This window comes from Macrobrachium nipponense, chromosome 33, assembly GCF_015104395.2.
Source record: "Macrobrachium nipponense isolate FS-2020 chromosome 33, ASM1510439v2, whole genome shotgun sequence".
Lineage (NCBI taxonomy): Eukaryota > Metazoa > Arthropoda > Malacostraca > Decapoda > Palaemonidae > Macrobrachium > Macrobrachium nipponense.
Window position 1 is genome coordinate 54,723,382 of NC_087219.1, and position 19,702 is coordinate 54,743,083.

At 42.7% G+C, this 19,702-nt stretch overlaps 1 protein-coding gene across 1 annotated transcript in view; it reads right to left on the reverse strand.

Moving 5' to 3' along the window:
- Positions 1-4,037: 4,037 nt before the first annotated feature.
- Positions 4,038-19,702, reverse strand: part of LOC135203205 (cullin-associated NEDD8-dissociated protein 1-like) — a 123,733-nt gene continuing 108,068 nt past the window's right edge. Inside the window, exons 19-20 of the mRNA XM_064232956.1 lie at positions 11,631-11,875; positions 4,038-5,433 (exon numbers count right to left, since the gene is read on the reverse strand). Of these exons, the coding sequence (XP_064089026.1) occupies positions 5,163-5,433; positions 11,631-11,875 (516 nt within the window). The 3' untranslated portion in view covers positions 4,038-5,162. The remainder of the gene's footprint in view (positions 5,434-11,630; positions 11,876-19,702) is intronic.

Consider the following 19,702-nt stretch of genomic DNA (forward strand, 5'->3'; position numbering starts at 1 on the left):
TGGCGATTGACAAGAATAAATTTCAATTCAAATGCATACAAGTGGAGGCACCATAGTATAGATAGTGGTAGATAGCCACCCTATCTTTGTCGGTACCGTTGTCTGTTCAGAGGGAAATTAAGTTCCCAAAACATATTAGTATATAAATCTCATAGCCATACCCAAAAACCTACTCCATATGTCATCTTTTAAATCTGTTGGCAAGAAATGGTCCGAACAGACAACTGTTTCCGTCGTAGGTTGAAAGGTTTTGATGTTGATATCCTCATTTCGAAGAGCCATCAGCCAGCGACTTGATTTCTCTCTATTTGACGGAATCCTATGGAATGATATGCCTTTTGGACACATGCCAGAAGTATTGGCACAACCAAATGCCATACAAGTTGGCATAATTGATGCTATTTGAATGACAATTAACCTAAAACAAGAGGACAATACCGAGGACGAATACAATACAATACGTGTGCTTCGCTGCGCTTTATTGAGGCGACCGCTACACTATGTCATTGGTACTAATCCGCCAGATGGCAACATAGTCGATTCCTGGATAAATGGCACTCTCCATTGAAGTACCTCGGCTCCATTTGAAATTAATTGTAAAAAAAAATGGGATTATGTAGATTCTAGCAATGGCTAATTTTTTAGTTTATTAAAAGTTCTCTTTGACAAAATTTAATGGCTATTAACCAAAGTTCACCTTTAAGATTATGCAAATTAGCGTGAACCTGAAAACAACTAAATAAATCTTTGCTCCCCCATAAACTATTCACCTTCACTCCCTTCCCCTTTTCACTTTTCAATGCCTCATTCAGTAGACCTCTGTATTCGCAGGGGATGGGTACCAGACCCACCTTCCGCAAATAGCTAAAAGGCACGAATACTTGAAACCTCTCTAAAAACACTTAAAACTGTCTACTTTGATGGCTAGACCATACAAAACACACACAAAAAAAAGCCTCTAAAAATGTTTATACCCGAGAAGTATTTCAAGTTTTATCACAAAAGTGCATTTAGTCACAAAAAATGATACGAAAATGCAGTAATTTGTGAATATTTCTCAGTGAAAAATACTGCAAATGGGTGAATTTTCTGCAAAGAATGGGTATATACAGTCCGTAGAAAAATCTGCGAATAGGCGAGTCTGCGAATCACGAGTCTGTGAATCCAGAGGGTTTACCGTAGACAGACCACTTTCCTTGGTACACAGATGTGTACTTACCGAGATAACCTGCCATGCGAGATGCTGTTCTTTGAGAAAAGCTTCCCACTCACAGGAGATACTTGATAGTTTCCACCCGTGAGGAGATGGGGACCTTATTGACTGATGATACCTCTCCACATGAGGTACTTCTGACGGCAGCAACAGTATGTCTGGAAACCATAAATGTGCTATCCAAGTTATCTCGAGATTGTGGGACCTCATCACTCTATTCAGGACATGGCAAATTAGGCAAAATGGAGGAAATGCATACACATCCAGGTTGTCCCTTGGATGTTGCAGTTCTCTGCTACTGCAAATGTCTGGGACTACTAAACAATTGACCTCTAGTTTCCTGTTGAATCTTGTAGTGAAGAGGTCTATCATTGGTCTCCCCAACACGCCAAACAGCCTGTCAGCCATCACCTGTTGTGGAGACCATTCTATTGGCAGAATCTGTCTCTGTCTGCTTAGTTTGTCAGCCACAAAATTCCTTTTGCCTGAATGTGCCTGAGTTGTCTACTACCCACTGATGTAACTGGACCATTATTAGATGAAGTTGGCGACACACCAGTACAACAGTGCCCAGTTACCCTCTTCTGAAACTGTTGAAGTGCTATGAAAGCTGCCTTCAACTCCAGCACATTGATGTGTACATAGTTGACTGTCCTGCTGACTCCACTACCCGGAGGTCAGCTGGTCCTCTAGATGAGAAGTGTCGGAGAACAGTTAATTTCCAGAGGGGGTAATTGAGAGGCCGCCCCACTGTCAGATTGTTTTTGACCAACCACCACAGTAGATCTCTTCTGACCTCTCTTGCTGGAGATCAAAACTCCTCAAGTCTCCACTAGCAATCATAGTTGTAGGTGGCCATGAGGAAGTTTCTCCAGAGAAGTCAACAGGCCTAGAACAACCTGCCACTGTTTCACTGGTAGTGTTCGTTGGGACAGAAAGGAAAGTGTTACCATCCTGAACTTCTTGGTCCTCTGCTCTGGTGGATACTCTCTCGACGCAGCCGAGTCTATCTCCACTCCCAGGTATAAAATCTTGTGACTAGAGATTAGATTTTACTTTTCCAGATTCTACAGATTTCACACAATGCCTAATCTGTCAAAACTGAAGTAGTCAATCCCTGTTTTGAAACAGCTTTTACTTGGAACTCGCTAAGACCAGTCAGTTGTCAAGATATCTTAGCAGTCGGATCCCCTGAGAATGAGCCCATGATGACACCAAAGAGAATACCCTTGTGAACACCTGTGGGCGTTGTCAAAACACCTTTTCCCCCAGACTGAAGTGAAGAAACTTCCAGGAGGAAGGATGGATAGTGGATTTGGAAGCATGTGTTCTTCAAGTCTACATTCAGCATAAGTCATTGTCCCTGACTGTTGCTAAGACTGTTTGTTGTCTCCATTTTGAACTTCGTCTTCCATGTTCAACGTTGACAGATCTATGACTGACCTCTAATCGTCATTGGCTTTCGGAACAAGGAAAGTTCAGCTGTAGAACCCTGGTGAAGGATGCCCTAGTGCTCCCTTCTCCATCATCATCTTCACTTCCTCTTGCAGTACTGTTTTTTTTTTTTTAAAGTTCACACCCTCACTAGGAGCAGTTGGACATGACTTCCACTTTGTTTGACCATGTCGGCACAAGATATTTCACAGGTGAGAAAGGCATGCTGTCTTACCTCATGGTCCTTCTTTTACTGTGTATCGCAATCAGAATCATATTCAATGTCATGCATAGCAATTTAGCAGTGAGTAAATATAGAACATTATAAAGGGGAAAGAACCCTACCTTATCTAATTTAGGGCAGTTACATTGGGTAAATTGTTTTAGTTATGCTGAGGCAGTTGCTTTCCAGTGTTCTCAGTGTACTGTAATAGCTAAATGCTTGTATGTAATAGTCATATGTTTGAACAGCCTGGCTGAGAACAGAATGGTGCAATTAGACGGTATCTGCCAAAAGTGAATCCATTGTTGTGCCAAATCCTTATTTATTTGTTGGTTGCATAAAAATAAAATGGAGCAGAGTTGAATGTAACTTTGTACACTCATTACAAACTGTTTGAATGTCGATTTACATTGCACATAGGTGTCCATTACTTGAGTTTTACTAAATTTATAAAAAGTAACCCTATCATAAGACGATAGATATTTTACATGTGCTTCTAGCAGCAATAATTTCTACCAATTAATCAGTCGAGCTGTGAGATGTCTGGTTTTTACGAGTCCTCATCTGGTTACAAAATCCTAAAAGCCATGTAAAATTGAGTCAACAAGAGCTGCAAATATTTCAAAAACTTATTGGAAGTAACAACCACAGTATTGCTTGTTTATGAAATTGCTTCGACTTTATCCAAAACAAGAGTGGAAGGATTAGTAATCCTTCAACAAAATGGTCTGATTTTTCAGTTTTTTTCACTTTCATCTTTCATAAAAAAACAATACCCCACCAGTACAATACATATCTGCAACGATATTTACTTTTCTACTGTATTTCCTTTTCATAATTCTGTCCATCGCATTTCTTAGTCATTGTTGCATTATAACATGTCTTAATGTGAATGAAATGAAAGACTAGACAGTCCTCACACTATTATGAGACTCAATAAATGGAAATTCTGCCTTTTTCTTTTTGGACTTTCAGTATGTGAAATGCTAAATGCTTCAGCTGTTATGTATCCAATTAATTTCAAAATGAGAATTAAAACATTTCACTGCAAACTGTGACAGCTGGAATTATTCATGATAGTTGTAGCTTTGTTAAAAATACAACCACATGAAGCAGTTAACAATACAGTATACAACATAAAGGAGTTTATGAAACATGAAAACAAGATTGAAAGTTCATACTATATTACAAGTATTAAATCTAGATACAAGACAGACTGACTTTTTAAAACAAAAACAAAAAAGTGGTATGAGTAACAGTCTAAAGGATAAATCTCATGTGGTAACATGGATATTTCTATAAAAAAAAAATGGCATGAACTCACTTAAAATAATAACATAAATAACAATCATAATTACTTTACCTGTTCATAATTCATATCACAATACTGTACTGAGATGTTATTAAATAAATTTAAAACTAAATATTTTTTTTATTTTTTTAAACAATTTTTGTGCTGGGCTTAAGAAAACAATAACACTGTTTTTCACCTTATATCTTTTAACGCAACATCTGTATGCAAACAAATGAAATAAAACCTGATGTTCATATCAGCTGACAATACAAAAAGCTATATAATGCTAGGTATGAATTAGGAAATCGGAAAGAAATGTAAAAAAAGTAATGCATTTAGAATGCAAAATTTACAGAACACAGCAAGCTGGGAGATTGACTCAATCACAGACTTCAACGAAAGTGGCTGTTTACACACACACCTAAAGTCACCCCCTTGGTGTATCTTTTTCAAATGTACAGACTGTATCTAGAGAGACCTGAGCCATAACAACTTGGAAAATTTACATTACCTATTTACTGCAGTGACCTTCAACTTAATAATATTTTTTCATTTATTTTACAGCTTAGGAGGCATATTTAAGAACTAGTCCCCTAGTTAGGAGGCGTATTCAAGAACTAGTTCACAAGTCACCTTTTATAATTGTTTATGTCCACTGCACTTCTTGGAGCCACGTGGTTAAGAGCACATTCACTAATTCAGCCTGAACCCCAATGATCACTGTATGAAAGCACTTTTGAAATTTCATGTAATGAATTAGGACTGCCCAAATTGAGTTTCACAACATGGCCAACACTGCTGGTACATCTGATAGCTAGCAATTGTTTGTGGACTCCACCAGGGATGCACCAAGACTCCACTGATCGCGATGCTATAATTTAAATTTTGTATACAAAGCTCATCAATTTCATAAAAATGAAAAACAATGTATACAAATATTATTCTTTATGAATTTTTGATCTAGCATAAATAACATCTCATACATATTTCAACTTTATTCAACTTAAATCCATCATCGCATCGTGTGTGGGGCAAGCATCACGTTGAATTGAATCAAAGAGGGACTGCAATTCAGGAGTTGACTTGATGTGAGCAACAAAATCAGAAAGCTGAGGATTTTTATCAGCATCTGGAATAGTTAGCAACGCTGCAACTGCTCTCATGGCTGAACGTTTCAACTCGTCCTGTTTCTCGTATTCTTGTTTGACAGAGTTGGCCTTGACTTTCGTAGTTACAGTTGTACGCAGAGGCTCAACCAGTCGTTCAAGCCTGAAAGCAATTGTTAGTTTTAATTCACAGCTGAACTATGCTCTACATCATTTACATACTATTTCTTAACTATCCTCTTCAAATATATTGAACTGGTTACTTTTGCAAAAATGAATGAGTCTTTGAAGAACTACCCTTGGCAACTTTTCATACATTAAGAGACTACCCTTGGCAACTTTTCATACATTAAGAGACTACCCTTGGCAACTTTTCATACATTAACCCTCTTACGCCGATTGGACGTATTAAACGTCGTGTCAAAATGTCTCCCGTATGCCGATTGGACGTATCATACGTCGGCTCAAAAAAGTTTTTTTAAAAATTCGCGGAAAAATACTTATAGGCCTACCAGCCGAAAACTTTTGTATCACGCGCCTTGGGGGATGCTGGGAGTTCACGGATCAAGGCGTTGTTTTGTTTACAATCGCTACGCAGGCGCGCAAGCGCGAATTTCTTTCTTATCGCACTAAAAAGTATCAGTGACACATCTCGGAAATTATTTCGTCACTTTGACATAACTTTTGCACCATTTTAAATGATCCTTTACATGAAGTATTATATATGAAAATGTGCGCAATTTCATGTAAAATAAAACAAAAAAATACTCATGATTGTAGCTTTTATCAGTTTTGAAATATTTTCATATAAATAACGATAAGTGCAAAAATTTCAACCTTCGGTCAACTTTGACTCTACAGAAATGGTCGAGAAACGCAATTGTAAGCTAAAATTCTTATATTATAATAATATTCAATCATTTGCCTTCATTTTGCAACAAATTGGACGTCTCTAGCACAATATTTCGATTTATGGTTAATTTATGAAAAAACTTTTTCCTCACGTTCGTGCGATAACTCTTCCGATAAATTTTTTCGTGCGATTGTCCTAATGTTTGCACCCTTTTAAATTTGCCGTTACATAAAGTTTTATATATATGGAAATGTGCGCAATTTCACGCACAATACAACAAAAAACAACCCATGGTTGTAGCTTTTATCAGTTTCGAAATATTTTCATAGAAATAACGTTAAGTGCAAAAATTTCAACTTTCGGTCAACTTTGACTCTACCGAAATGGTCGAAAAACACAATTGTAAGCTAAAACTCTTATATTCTAGTAATATTCAATCATTTACCTTCATTTTGCAACGACTTGGAAGTCTCTAGCACAATATTTCGATTTATGGTGAATTTATGAAAAAAAAAAAAAAAAAAAAAATTCCTTACGTTCGCGCGGTAACTCTTCCGAAAAAATCAGAATTTTTTTGTGCGATTGTCGAAATGTTGCACCATTTAAAATTAGCTGTTACATAAAGTTTTATATATGAAAATGTGCGCAATTTCATGTAGAATACAACTAAAAATGATTGAAGGTTGTAGCTTTTCTCTTTTTTCGAAATATTTGCATATAAATCACGATAAATAGAAAAAAAACCACGTTCGGTCAAATTTGACTCTACCGAAATAGTTGAAAAACGCAATTGTAAGCTAAAACTCTTACGGCCTAGTAATATTCCGTCATTTTTCTTCATTTTGAAACAAATTTGAAGTCTCTAAAACAATATTGTGATTTATGGTGAATTTTTGAAAAATATATTTACCTTCACTCCGCGCGCCGATTCGTGGCCGCAAGTCTCCGAAATACGTACATCACATTATCCTAATATTTGCTCCTTTTCATATTAGCCTTTTTATAGAGTTTCATATATCAAAATGTGCGCAAATTCATGAAGAATACAATAAAAAATAATTGAAGGTTGTAGCTTTTTCCATCTCCGAAATATGTGCATATAAAAAAATATATATATAAAAATTTCGACATTCGGTAAAATTTAACTCGTCCGAAATGGTCGAAATCTGCAATTATAATCTAAAACTCTTACAGTATCGTAATATTCAATCATTTGTCTTAATTTTGAAACAAATTGGAAGTCTCTAGAACAATATTTAGAATTACGGTGAATTTTTGAAAATAACATTTTTTTTTACGTCCGCGCGTTACGAATTCGTACATCATTTTGTGATAATATTTTTCCGGTGTTGCTTTTATTGTTTTACTATGTATTATATATCAAAAGGATTGCAATTTAGTGTACAATACAACTAAAAAAAAAATTAACTCGTTAGCTTTGACCGTTTTTTGCACAGCGTGATTTGAATACAATTATCTATGAATTTTTTTTTTCGCTACCATATATCGCATTATTTACATATGATAATGATATTATTTTTCATTCTTGATGATTGCATACTAAACTTCAGGCAATGAAAAAAAAAATGAGCCAAAAATGAACTCTTAATCTTCAAAACTAAGCGCGCTGTGATTTTTTGAAAAAATTATTTTTTCCGCTTCCGCGCTCACTCCAAACTGGTGCCGACATACAGGAGAGGTTTTGATTTTTAGGGCTTCGGCGTAAGAGGGTTAAGAGACTACCCTTGGCAACTTTTCATACATTAAAAGACTACCCTTGGCAACTTTTCATACACTGAAAACTTCAGTACGAGAGAGCAAATTAACAGTTGCAACCACAAGTTTGTTTCTTTGTTGTGCATGCTTCTGTTAAGCATAATGCTACAAACTTACATCAAGAAATTAAGAAAAAAATATATTTAACAATTTATGTTATTGTTAAGCATAATATTACATGGCCTACATCAAATGCATTACGTTATAAAAATTCAATATAGCAAGGCTACAAAATTTAACATTTACAAGCAAACAAAAATTGTCCAATTTTTTTTTTTATTCTTACATCATAAACAATAAATTTCTAATGAGTTCTCCCCTACCTAGCACTACTGGCTCAACAGTCTGGTTAAACTACTTTATAATAATTTACAATAATAATCTACATAGACCATATGAAGTAACTAAGCCATTAAAATTGACAAAACCAAAGTGGAACTACATACTATGGTAGTAATCAGGTGGCTCACTATTGTCATAAATTTTCATAAACTAAAAGGGTCAACTCAATGGACCTAACATACTAAATAACACCTCAACTTAATGAACTACAGTACTTATTAACTACACTAACATTTCTTGCTTGCCTCCCATTTTAGAGGTCACGTTTTAAAAAATCCCTTCTATGTTAATTTACAAGAGCTAAAGTACTTATTAACTATATTATCATTTATTGCTTGCCTACAATTGCAGAGGTTATATGTTTTAAAAATCTCTTAAATTAAATGTTAAAAGTAAGAAAGTACAGGTTAGTTTAAATCAGGAACTACATGGAACTTCTGTTAGTGGTACAACATCTACATAATAAGCAAAGTAAAGGTTATGATAAAGGGACTTAATATATTAGAAAGCAAGATCCACAGAGTGTCTATTGATGTGCTACTACAAGCCCAAATACTGTTGGTGAATGATGATTCTGAAGCCTGCCGAGCAATAAAGACAAAGCAATTACTCCTGAGTACACAGCATATGTAACTCCTGACAAAACCTTTCCAAAGGGAGGTCATTCATCAGTCAGCATATTAGCAAGTCTTACTGGAGAGGAGTAGCCTCCAAGTCCTCTGGTATGCAATACCTCCTCTGATGTGAAAGCGGCATGGTAGGGAGTTTGCTACATCTGCCAGTCGAGAGGGATCACAACTGACAGTAATAATCTCTTGGAAATGCTGCTCCAGCTCAGCCTATTGGGGTTCTGAGGAGAAAGGTCTCCAGGCCCTACTGGTTCTTGAGGCACACAATGATGCACCCTCATCAAGCACTGAAGGAGTCATGCCATACTTAAGCTCCCTCACTTACTCATTATCTTGTACTGAATTGAACAAGTCTTTTGTTGGTGAATCCCGATGAAATCAAGGCAAGTCGCCATCCTAATGAAGTTCAGACTTCAATCCCACTGACCCCTATTCTTAGTCTCAGCTACCTCATACAGGGACAATGGGGGTGAAACACCCTCCAAAGGTATCAGCAGCAAACTGCAAGCACGAGGTGAAAGACACTGGATATATCTCCCTCTAATAAGCTCAGATTGTATGCTCACCCGAGAAACCATGTGCCCAGAAGGTGCAGATGGTGCTAGTTCCACTCTACACACTCCCAAAGAAGAGCGAGAGTGAGCACCTAACCTGTTCTTTGAGCACATGTAACCAGGAGACCCTGCAAGCATAGAGTAAGTAAGTTGCAATGTTCACCCCCATGTCATATGCACTTAGCCCACACTGGTCAAGCAGAATGCATATACTCATCCCGATGAAAGGGCGAGAGCTTAGGTGGGATGAGGTTTTGTTTGTTTGTTTGTATGGTGCTTTTACGTTGCATGGGACCAGTGGTTATTCAGCAACGGGACCAACGGCTTTACGTGACTTCCGAACCACGTCGAGAGTGAACTTCTATCACCAGAAATACACATCTCTCACTCCTCAATGGAATGGCCGAGAATCGAACCCGCGACCACCGAGGTGGGACGCTAATACCATACCAACCACGCCGCTGAGGAGGGAAGTTCTCTTTTCCAAGTAAACATGAGCAGGAGAGGCTGCCTTGCCTGAAGTATGACAACCACCCATTGGTGATTTCCTATCCCTGCTTTTCTCCAAGGAAAAGGAACACACAGGATTCCATATGGACTTTTCAAGCAAGGTCTTAAACTTTACATTCTTCTCTCTTTACTTTAGAGGCAAAGAGGAGTCTAGGGATAAGGAGAAGGAAAATCAGTACAAAGATAACGACAATGCACATGAAGAAGGGGGAACAAGGATTCCTCTTCACACATGCTGCATTTGCCTTCGTAGTCAGAGGTCTAATGTCTAAGCTGTTGAAGAATGTACTGGAGGATCAGCTGCCATAAGGCCTGCTGTGATGGAAAGGTACCCTTCCTTCACAATAGATGAAGATTGGAAGGTGCAGACACATCAAACACAGTATCAACAGGTCTTCATCTGAGATGCCAGCTTAGGAGACAATCCTGTTTCTCTTTTGGCAAGTTTTTAAGATAATTTTATTTCATTTTGCTAATTAGTCAAGAAGAGCTGTTAGATACACTATCTTTCATATCCAGTGTATGTCAGATCTTTTCCAGTATTCAAGAAATGACATCTATTACTCTAGGAAAAACACTGTAATCAACATCAACGAACATAAAAACTGCTAGTGGTACACTAACCCTGGCAGTACCTTTGTCTCTCAAGGAAAGAGCAGGAACAGGCGCCTCTCTAGTGCTATAGGTACATCCTTTCTAGGTGAGCAAACACTTTGGTAGTGATAATGGGACGTAACTGGCAGAAGGAAAGATTTATAAGAATCCTATGGTGTCCCCAATGGGATATACACCTGATGACACCAATGACCATCTCTTGTCCTGATTCTTATATTTTCCAATCTTTCTCCCACTTGGAAGATCAATCAGCATATTCCTCACAAAGAGAAAAATAACACATGCTCTTCCCTTATAATACAAACTGAGGTGGAGAAAAAAGAAATATAAAATTGAAGCCAAATGCCAAGCACTGGGCCCTATGAGATCTTTAGTGCTGAAAAGGATTTAGAGAGTATAAAGGTTTTAAAGGTGTAACTGGAAGAGAACATCAAAGTTGCACTAACAATTGGCAGGAGAGGGTGTACAATAAGATAAAAGAGAATACGAATGGAGTTACTGTAAAAAGAAAGAATTGGGTTGCAGTTAGGGTCATAGGTAATACAGTGCACTACATAACGTCCACTAAAAGGGGCTGCCGGAAGAAGATTAGAGAGTCAAAGGCACAGTGGACCACATAAGGTCTACTGAGTGGGACACAAAGGTACAGTGCACCACATAAGGTCAACTATGGGCATCTACGAGTAGGAGGCATTTAGTGACAACATGGGGTGCAAAATCCGCTTCCATTGCAGGCAGCAGAAAAGTCATTGCAGTGTGGGTATTCCTCCATTCACCTCCAATCTCTCATCACCAGCCCGAGAAGAGTCTATTTAAGACTCAGAGGTCTGGAAAAACTAAGCCCTATTAATAATAATAATAATAACCTGCAATCTCTACCAAGACATACCCTATTTCCAAGCTTATGGTTGGTTCATGCATGCATGCTAAAGACCCTCCACATACAAGGCACCAGTCTGTAGCCTTGTAGGCACAAATAGTGGAACTTATAAACACTCCATGTAAGTGTGGTTGGCTTTCCATAATGATTTAGAAAAAATCTTAATATGACATTCATTAGAAAAATCTTGATATGACATACCTTTGTAAAACAGCCTGAGGGCACAAGTGGGCTAATCGTGTAAGCATTAAGTAAGTGAGCATCTTGATGTCATAATGATCTCGAAGTCCTCCTTCAACGTGCTCTAAGAAAACGTAGATATCAACTCTATCTAAACAGGTTTCTAGTAATGTATACATACATTCAAAGGCAGCTTTTCGAATGTCTAGACCATCATCCACAGTGTGTTTGAATGGACCCATTTCAACTTCTCGTATGAGTTCTTTCTGTAATATAGGTTAAAATCATAGCATTACTAAGTGATCTACAAGGTAGAGATAGTTTGAACATGAGGATGAGAAGCACTTGGTCAGAAAAACAGGAGTTGTGGTAATAGTAATACGAAGACCCATGGGATCAAGAGAAAAATGAATGGAAACCTAGACCTGAAGGGAGTTCAGTCAAAAAGAGCACAGGACAAGGAAGAGTGAAGAGAACTATTTTCATGTCAAAGAACATAAAGGGTAAAACTGATGTAAAAAAACTTATAATGATGAAACATGGTCATGTGATGCCACTAATGTAAGATGATATACTGTGTTACAAACCCTTTTCATGTGATGTACATATGAAAATTACTGTAACTAGCAAACAAATGAGAAAATATCAGCCATTGGTTGGAACTTAGGAATTACAAGCACACAGCACTACTGGCCACACCAACGAAGACGCCTACTTTTTCCTGCTTGGAGGTCTTGTGCTTGTAACTTAAAAGTTAAAATTACTAAAGGGCTGAAAACTATTCTTTCATTTACTTGGCACAAAATGCATGATTCAAGTGTTAGAAAGAAAAATTACTCTCATATATTAGGTGTTAAAGAAAAAATTATCAATCATTATAGTATGCTGTTTTGAATTCTTGAAGAATTCAGAATAAAAAAAATTCTATGTGCAGTTTCATATACCGATTGAAAAATGGATTCTTTATCAAAATATTCCTATGGATAAAAAAATAAAATTATTATATTTCAGTGATTATAATAATTCCAAACTAATTACCAAGATTTCTAAAAAAAATTCTCTCTAGTTTCATATACTACTAGTTTAAAAATGACAATTTGTCGAAAATTGCATTTTTCCTAACTATACAAACCTGAGGTCCTTTACATATAGTCCCACCTCATGCCACCCCTCACTCTGCAACTTTTTGCATGGGCCTAAAGCAAAAGTGATTCTTCACCTCTCGGGCGCGCGGGCGCGCGCACGATCGGACAAGCAGTTAACTACCGTTCTCCCCTTGTTCGAAGCTTACGACCGTCCCAGCTGCCGCTAGTTACCTTCCTATTGTTAAAGGACCTCAGGTTTGTATAGTTAGGAAAAATGCAATTTTCGACAAATTGTCATTTGTTCCGATACGTAATACAAACCCTCGGTCCTTTAACAATAGGAAGACTCACTTCTTGGTGGGAGGAATCTGAGTCTTTTTGGTGAACAGACTGGTGTTCGTCCAACCCTGGAGTGCCTCCCTGGTCGTAAGAGCAAGGGAGGGATCCAAACCTCTGTCCGATTGATCGGGGTGTGCACCGCAGGATCAATGGTCAGACCTCTGGGCCAAGTACTAAGAGAGAGGCAAGCGTATCTCTTCGTACCAGCAAGCAAGAACTTGTTCCTGTTTGCAAGAGACAATCATAAAATGATGGGTTAGTCTCAATTTGGCATCCACTTCCTCCCCCTTGTTGGAGGAAGTGGTGGATATTTACTCCTATCCCTACTGACAGGGATAGGATGGTGCTCTATTGAGTAGCTCACCTGCATCTCGTCCTTACCCAGCAGGGTGACGACCGTGTCCCTCTACCCAAAGGTAGAGGGAAGAAAAAGATGGGAAGAGGAGCCAGTCACACTCTCATTCCTCATCCATTCTTACGGTCACACCAGGACTCGATGCTGTTCAGCCTGCGAGGGTCTGGGTTAACTACACAACGTGTTGAGCAACCACCACGGTTCCCAAGGAAAAAGATCCAAGGAACTGTGGGCAATATCCTGAAGGTAGAAGGAGGTGCATGCGGTCCGGTTGGACCAGGCGCCTGCCTTCATTACCTGCGCCACGGAGAAGTTCTTGCGGAACGCGAGAGAATGATGAAGAGGCGTCCACACTCATCCTGGGTGTCGAGTTTCTTCAGACAGCTCCGTCGCACCTTCACAGGACAAAGCAGCATAGCCTTCGTATTGGAGGCGGTGACGTCCATTAGGGAGGGTATTGTGAAGGACTCGAACCAATCGTCAGTTACCGAAGGGTTCTGAGTCTTCGCTACGAAGATCGGTACGAAATCGAGCGACACAAATCCCCATCCCTTTGTGCTTGACTTCTCAAGAGAAGTCATGCAGTTACCTAAGACGAAAAGAAGGGAATAGTCGTATGACCTATCCCTCTTCTCGACTTTGGTTATGTACAGTACTCATACTGACAAGCTATTAAGACGAAGTAATGATTGCTCTGGAACAACCGAACTAAGTCCACAGCATAGTTCGTAACTGACTCGGACGCTCTGACAGCTGCCGACTGACTGGTTCGGAATCAGTAGAGGCAAGTTGTCCAAGCATCCGGGTAAGTCACGTGACCTTCGCCCTTTAAAGAGTTATGCTGAGAGACCAAACAAATAAAATATTTGTTAGTCACCGATGCCGGACGGCGCGGCGATGATTCTCTTAATGCATAAGCTCAAAAGGCGAAAGTCAATTGCCTTCAAAAGACCGAGGTCCCTGATGGCAAGAAAATCTCATAGACGTTGAATCTCAGCTTAAGGAGAAACAACACTATGTGACGTTGAAGACGAAGGTAGGCAATGAATGCAACCTACGTCTTCCAGCTGAATCGAGAGAAGGAATCTCAAGATTCTAAACCTGTGCTTACAAATGACTGAAAACGCTAACCGCCATTTCATTGCTGTCCGTTGTGCAATGAAAGCGGGGCGTTCTTCAGTAATGAAACACAGGGGAGAGCCGCTTGAAGAACTGCTTCTCATGGGCTGAACGTTTGGAAGTAGAGCTGGCAGGTGTGGGAGTAGGCGATGTCTTTCAATACATCTGCTAATCCGGGGTGAACAATGAACAATTGTACACCTCCGAATACAAGATATTTTGAGGACAAACTCAGATTCCGCAAAAATCATTCGCATTATCGGGATACGATGCAGCAAGAGACTATTACAGAATTCTGTTACCGTGCGGTAAACAGAAAAGATGAGAGTCGAATAGATATCTCTGTTTAAAATTCTCGCAATACCGAAGACGATGAATACTAGCGTTTCTCAGCAGTAGATGGTCATTCATGTATGCGAGAATCCCCGTTAATCAGAGACTTAAGTCCGTGATTGTTGGGCAGAGATACGGTTGTTATTCAATCAAAGCAGGTGAGAAAGACATAAACAACCGTCTATCTCAAAGCGGCAGCTGATACTGAAATGCCTCGGGCAATTCAATACGCAGTAGCTGTCGCTGACTCGTCATCCTGAGTTGCCAAGTAATCCTTTCCACGAAGGAATGCGTTCGGCTAGAACCACCGAGCATAAAAAGATATGCTCGAGCAATTATATTTAAGCGAAACGAATTTCGGTAAATATAAAAGCTTAAATGGCGTTGTTGTGACAACACCATAAGTATATAAAATTGAAACTGAAACTGGAAACTCCTGGGAGGTTGCAGGCAACCCGGTTGCAGTTCAATTAGAATACTTTTCGTCTAAGTCGCAATCCGTAGAATAACCAGGATATGCGCCTACCCCTCGGACCATTCAACTGCTTAGCAGAATCATGTCGCGAGGTTAATATACGTAGTATATTTGTAGGATTCTGAACAACGATCTCCATCCTAAATTCTTTCCTTCAAGAAAACAAATAAGGATTGGAGATCGACCACCTTCGTTCTCTATTAAAGAGAGTGAAGGAGAAGTCTTCCTCGAAGGAAAGCTTCAATGGTGAACAGAATACTAAGACGATAGTTCCAGCCAAACTGGATATTCCCGTCCGTTCTTCTCTATTCCAGGTTGGTCGCCTACTGTGAGATAGTCTTCTTTCAGCAGCAGTCTTCTTCCTAATGCTAGAAATTCCAGGAATTCGAGCATAGGCGAGGTTCCCGATTATCGTGTAACATATCGGGGATTCTCGTCTCGCTCACTTTGGACCGTGGTCTCGCCTAAGTGTTTGGAGATCGTAAGAAACTCTAAACACTCTGAATGCGCTAGAAATTCCGTAGAATTCTAAGCAGTCTGCGAAACCCCCACCGAATTCGTCAAACGATATCGGCTGGTGGTCCTCTCGATTCCCGTAGAAATCGAGAATGGGGCAGGATCCCTCCTCAACGACCGGGGCTTACGTCAGGTAGACCCGAAGGTCCCCCCTGGTAGCGCAGTCCCCAACGTGGGATCCTATAGAGAAATCTCTGTAGGATCCTTCCCCTTTCCCTCGTAGCCGTAAGGAGAGAGGGAATGGGGGAGGAATTGGATACTCGCTCGCCTTCCCAGTGGAACTAGCAGTTGGAGAAGAGTAGGAGCAGCCATCGCCTTGCGGCGATGGCCTCTCAGAGTCTGGGAAAACGTATCGTCAGGAGAAAACGTTTTCCCCGAGGAGGGTTACGAACTCTCACTGTAGGTAAGGGTCTGCCGCCACTGTGAACGTCGTCTGGGTGGGGCTGATCGACACCTGACAGGAGAGAGCCGATACCGTCCTCCGACTCATTCCAGTCCTCGTCGAGGTCGAAACCTCTCAGGAGGACCGAAGGAGTATTTAAATACGGTGTCCGAAGACACATAAAAGAAACGCCGCTGTCGCAGTAGAGGAGGTGGAAGTAGCTTGATCGACCGGCCAGAACTGAGAGAGCCTTCTTGTCCGGAGACGAGAGACTCTGGTTCAAGACAGAATCGGTAAGCTCCGATCGCGGCATACCCACCGTCGGTTTGGGTTCCCTCTCGGGCCCCAAAACGACTCGAGCAGAGACATGGGCTCTGCTGGTGGGAGCGGCGATCCTTCCCCCCGGTCGTTGTGCTGACGAATCAGTGCAATAACCTGGGTAAAGTTACTCTGAATCTCGGAAGTTACAGCGTCTTGAGGAGTAGGACTGTCCAGTCCTTCCAACAAGAGCAGCTCCCAGGACCCTCCTCCTTCAGAAGAAGGACCAGCAACAGATCCCTGACGGTTGCCTCCAATCACTTGCGCGTACGTCCTGGTTGGTCCTAAGACCAACCTGGCACGTGCGGCGTCGTGACGGGATCGTGAGCGGCGCATCTCTCACGATCACTCCTATATACCTAGCTCTTCCTGGCGTATGCCGAGGAAGTTGAAGGTATCGGAGAGACAGAACTGACGCTACCCCCGCTCCCCCTGACGGTCGCCTCCAATCACTTGCGCGTACGTCCTGGTTGGTCCTAAGACCATACGTGGCACGTGCGGCGTCGTGACGGGATCGTGAGCGGCGCACCTCTCACGATCACTCCTAGCTACCTCGCTCTTCCCGGTGTAGCCCGAGGAAGTTGAAGGTAGTGGAGAGACAGACCTGACGCTCCCCCCCCCCGCTCGCTGGCAGGACCAGCGTACGTGGGGGGCTGCAGCCGATCACCAACCCGCGGTGGGGATCGATCTGCAGGCCTGGCCGTGCCGCTCACCTGTGGCGAGCGGCTCGACTGAGCACGTCGACCCCGGTCCCGTGCGTCAGACGAGCTGCTGCTGGTCACCGTATCCGCCCGGTCCCTGTGGGAGCGGCGGTCAGGTGACCTGCAGAGCTCGCTTTCGCCGTGAGACCGGTGAGCGTCCTCGCGGCACGTCAAACCGCTGGTACCAGCCGAGGCTGGTACCGTCGGTCGAGGGGACCTGGGGGACCTCTTCCCAGCCTCAACCCGTGGCCGGTCAGAGACCGTCACGTCCACCCGCGGTACCGGCTGGTCGCTGCGAGAGCGGCCGCTGGCCTGGCGAGAGTCACCTGAGCGGCTCTCGACAGTCTTCTGCTCCGTGCCTCGGTCATGACGCTGAGCGAACTCAGGCGTCTTAACTTTGGCTGCACGGTCACCCGAAGGAGATCGTACACTCGGAACTTCTCACGGACGAGAAACCGAGCCGGTACCTGGCTTAGCAGCAGAGCTGCCAAGACCAGGCGAGGGTGTACCAGCGGTAGCCAGCACACCCTTGGTCCCCGTCTTCTTCTTCTTCTCAGAAGGGGAGACGGGCCCCGTTCCCGAAGGAACAGGAGGACCAGCAGAAGAACCCCCCCAGTCACACCGGAATGTGACGAGCCCTTCGAAGTTCCCGAAGGAGTCTTCTTAGGGGGAATAACAAAACCCGGTTACCAGCTGGTCGCTGCGAGAGCGGCCGCTGGCCTGGCGAGAGTCACCTGAGCGGTTCTCGCCAGCCTTCTGCTCCGTGCCGTGGTCTTGGCGCCGAGCGAACTCTGGCGCCGAAACTTTGGCTGCACGGTCTCCCGAGGGAGAGCGTACACTCGGGATCTCCCGCGAACGGGAGACCGAGCCGGAACCTGGCGTAGCGGCATCGCCGCTAGCACCAGGCGAGGAAGTACCAGAGCTAACCGATACTCCTCTGGTCCCCGTCTATCTCTTCCTTACGGAAGGGGAGACGGGCCCCGCTCCCGAAGTCCCGAAGGAGCAGGAGGACCAGCAGAAGGACCCCCCGTCCCACCGAGGTGGGACGGGCCCTTAGAAGTTCCCGAAGGAGACTTCTTAGGGAGGCAGCCTTCTTCTTCTTCGGCTTATGGGCCTTAGAAGTCGAAGGGGAAGAGGCAGCAACAGACGAAGACGAAGATGACACCTTCCTCTTCTTCGTCAGCTCACGCAGGACAGTCGTCAGGTCCTCCATCCAGGCCGGAGTCGGGCCTATTGCCGAAGCAACACGGCCCGACTGCACCTGTCCGGAAGGACCTGGGACTGGGGAAGACACACCATGGGCAGGACCAGCATGGACAGGCGCAGGAACCAGGAGCGACAGGAACAGCAACCAGCTCAGGAGCGGCAGGAACAGCGGCAGCGGTAAACACAGAAGGGACAGCCAAGCCAGTAGCGGGAACCACATCAGCGACAGGTACGGCAGGCCCAGCCATCGCCTCGTAGAATCATCGGCAGCCAGCGTGGTACTGGCGGCCGGTCCAGGGGCGAGCTGCTGGAACAGCGGAAGTCTGGGGCAGGCAACACGAAGAAAACACAGGCGGCGGCATACCCCTCCTCGGTACGGCGGCGACCGGCCCTAGAAGCGGCAGACGGCGTCACCGACACAGCATGGGGAGTGTAGACCAGCGGGGGGAAGCAGCATAAGCGGCCGTGACGGTTGTAGTGGAGACCACTCCAAGGTCACCGCCCCAGACCTCGCTAGACTCTGCAGCAGATCGTGGATGCTAGGCACGCCCTGCAGCCGCAGTGGTCCATACCTGTCCAAGGTCGTCTCCCACGGCTGTAGCACCTGCGGTAGCACAGACAGATTAGTAAGAGGGGTTCCCTCACGCACGGGGGGGGAGACATGCCCCACCCCGAACGCAAGGAAGACCCCAAAAACAAAATACGAGGAAGCTGAGCGGGGGGGCAGGAAAGAAGACGAAGAATCGGATACCAAGGGAGTCGCGGGAGAGCTTTCCGACGACTTCCTGGCAGACCTTCGCTTCCCCTACCCCCGCCCCCGCACAGCAGTGAAAAGTAATATGAAAATGAAACAGAATACTGCACTTGCGATTCACTTCATAGAACTTAAAGAGGGAAAAATCAATTCCCGGTAAGAGCGGAAACTTGATCCATAATAATATGATGCTATCATAAATATATATGAAAATGAACAATACTGCACTTGCTATTTTCACTTTCACAGCAATAAATCGTAAGGATTAATTCCCGGGTAAGAGCGGAAATTGATCCAAAATTAAATTTGATGCAATTAATAAATGAAAATGAAAAGAAAACTGCATTGCGAATCCACTTTCATTGCATTCTATTCATACAAAATAAGAGGTCTCTTGCCGAGCGCAATCAAGCTCTCGGCAACGAACGCACAGGGCAAAAATATAATGAAAAAGAGTACTTACATCTTTCAATTACACACTTTCGCCCAAAATACATGACTCGGCGCGAG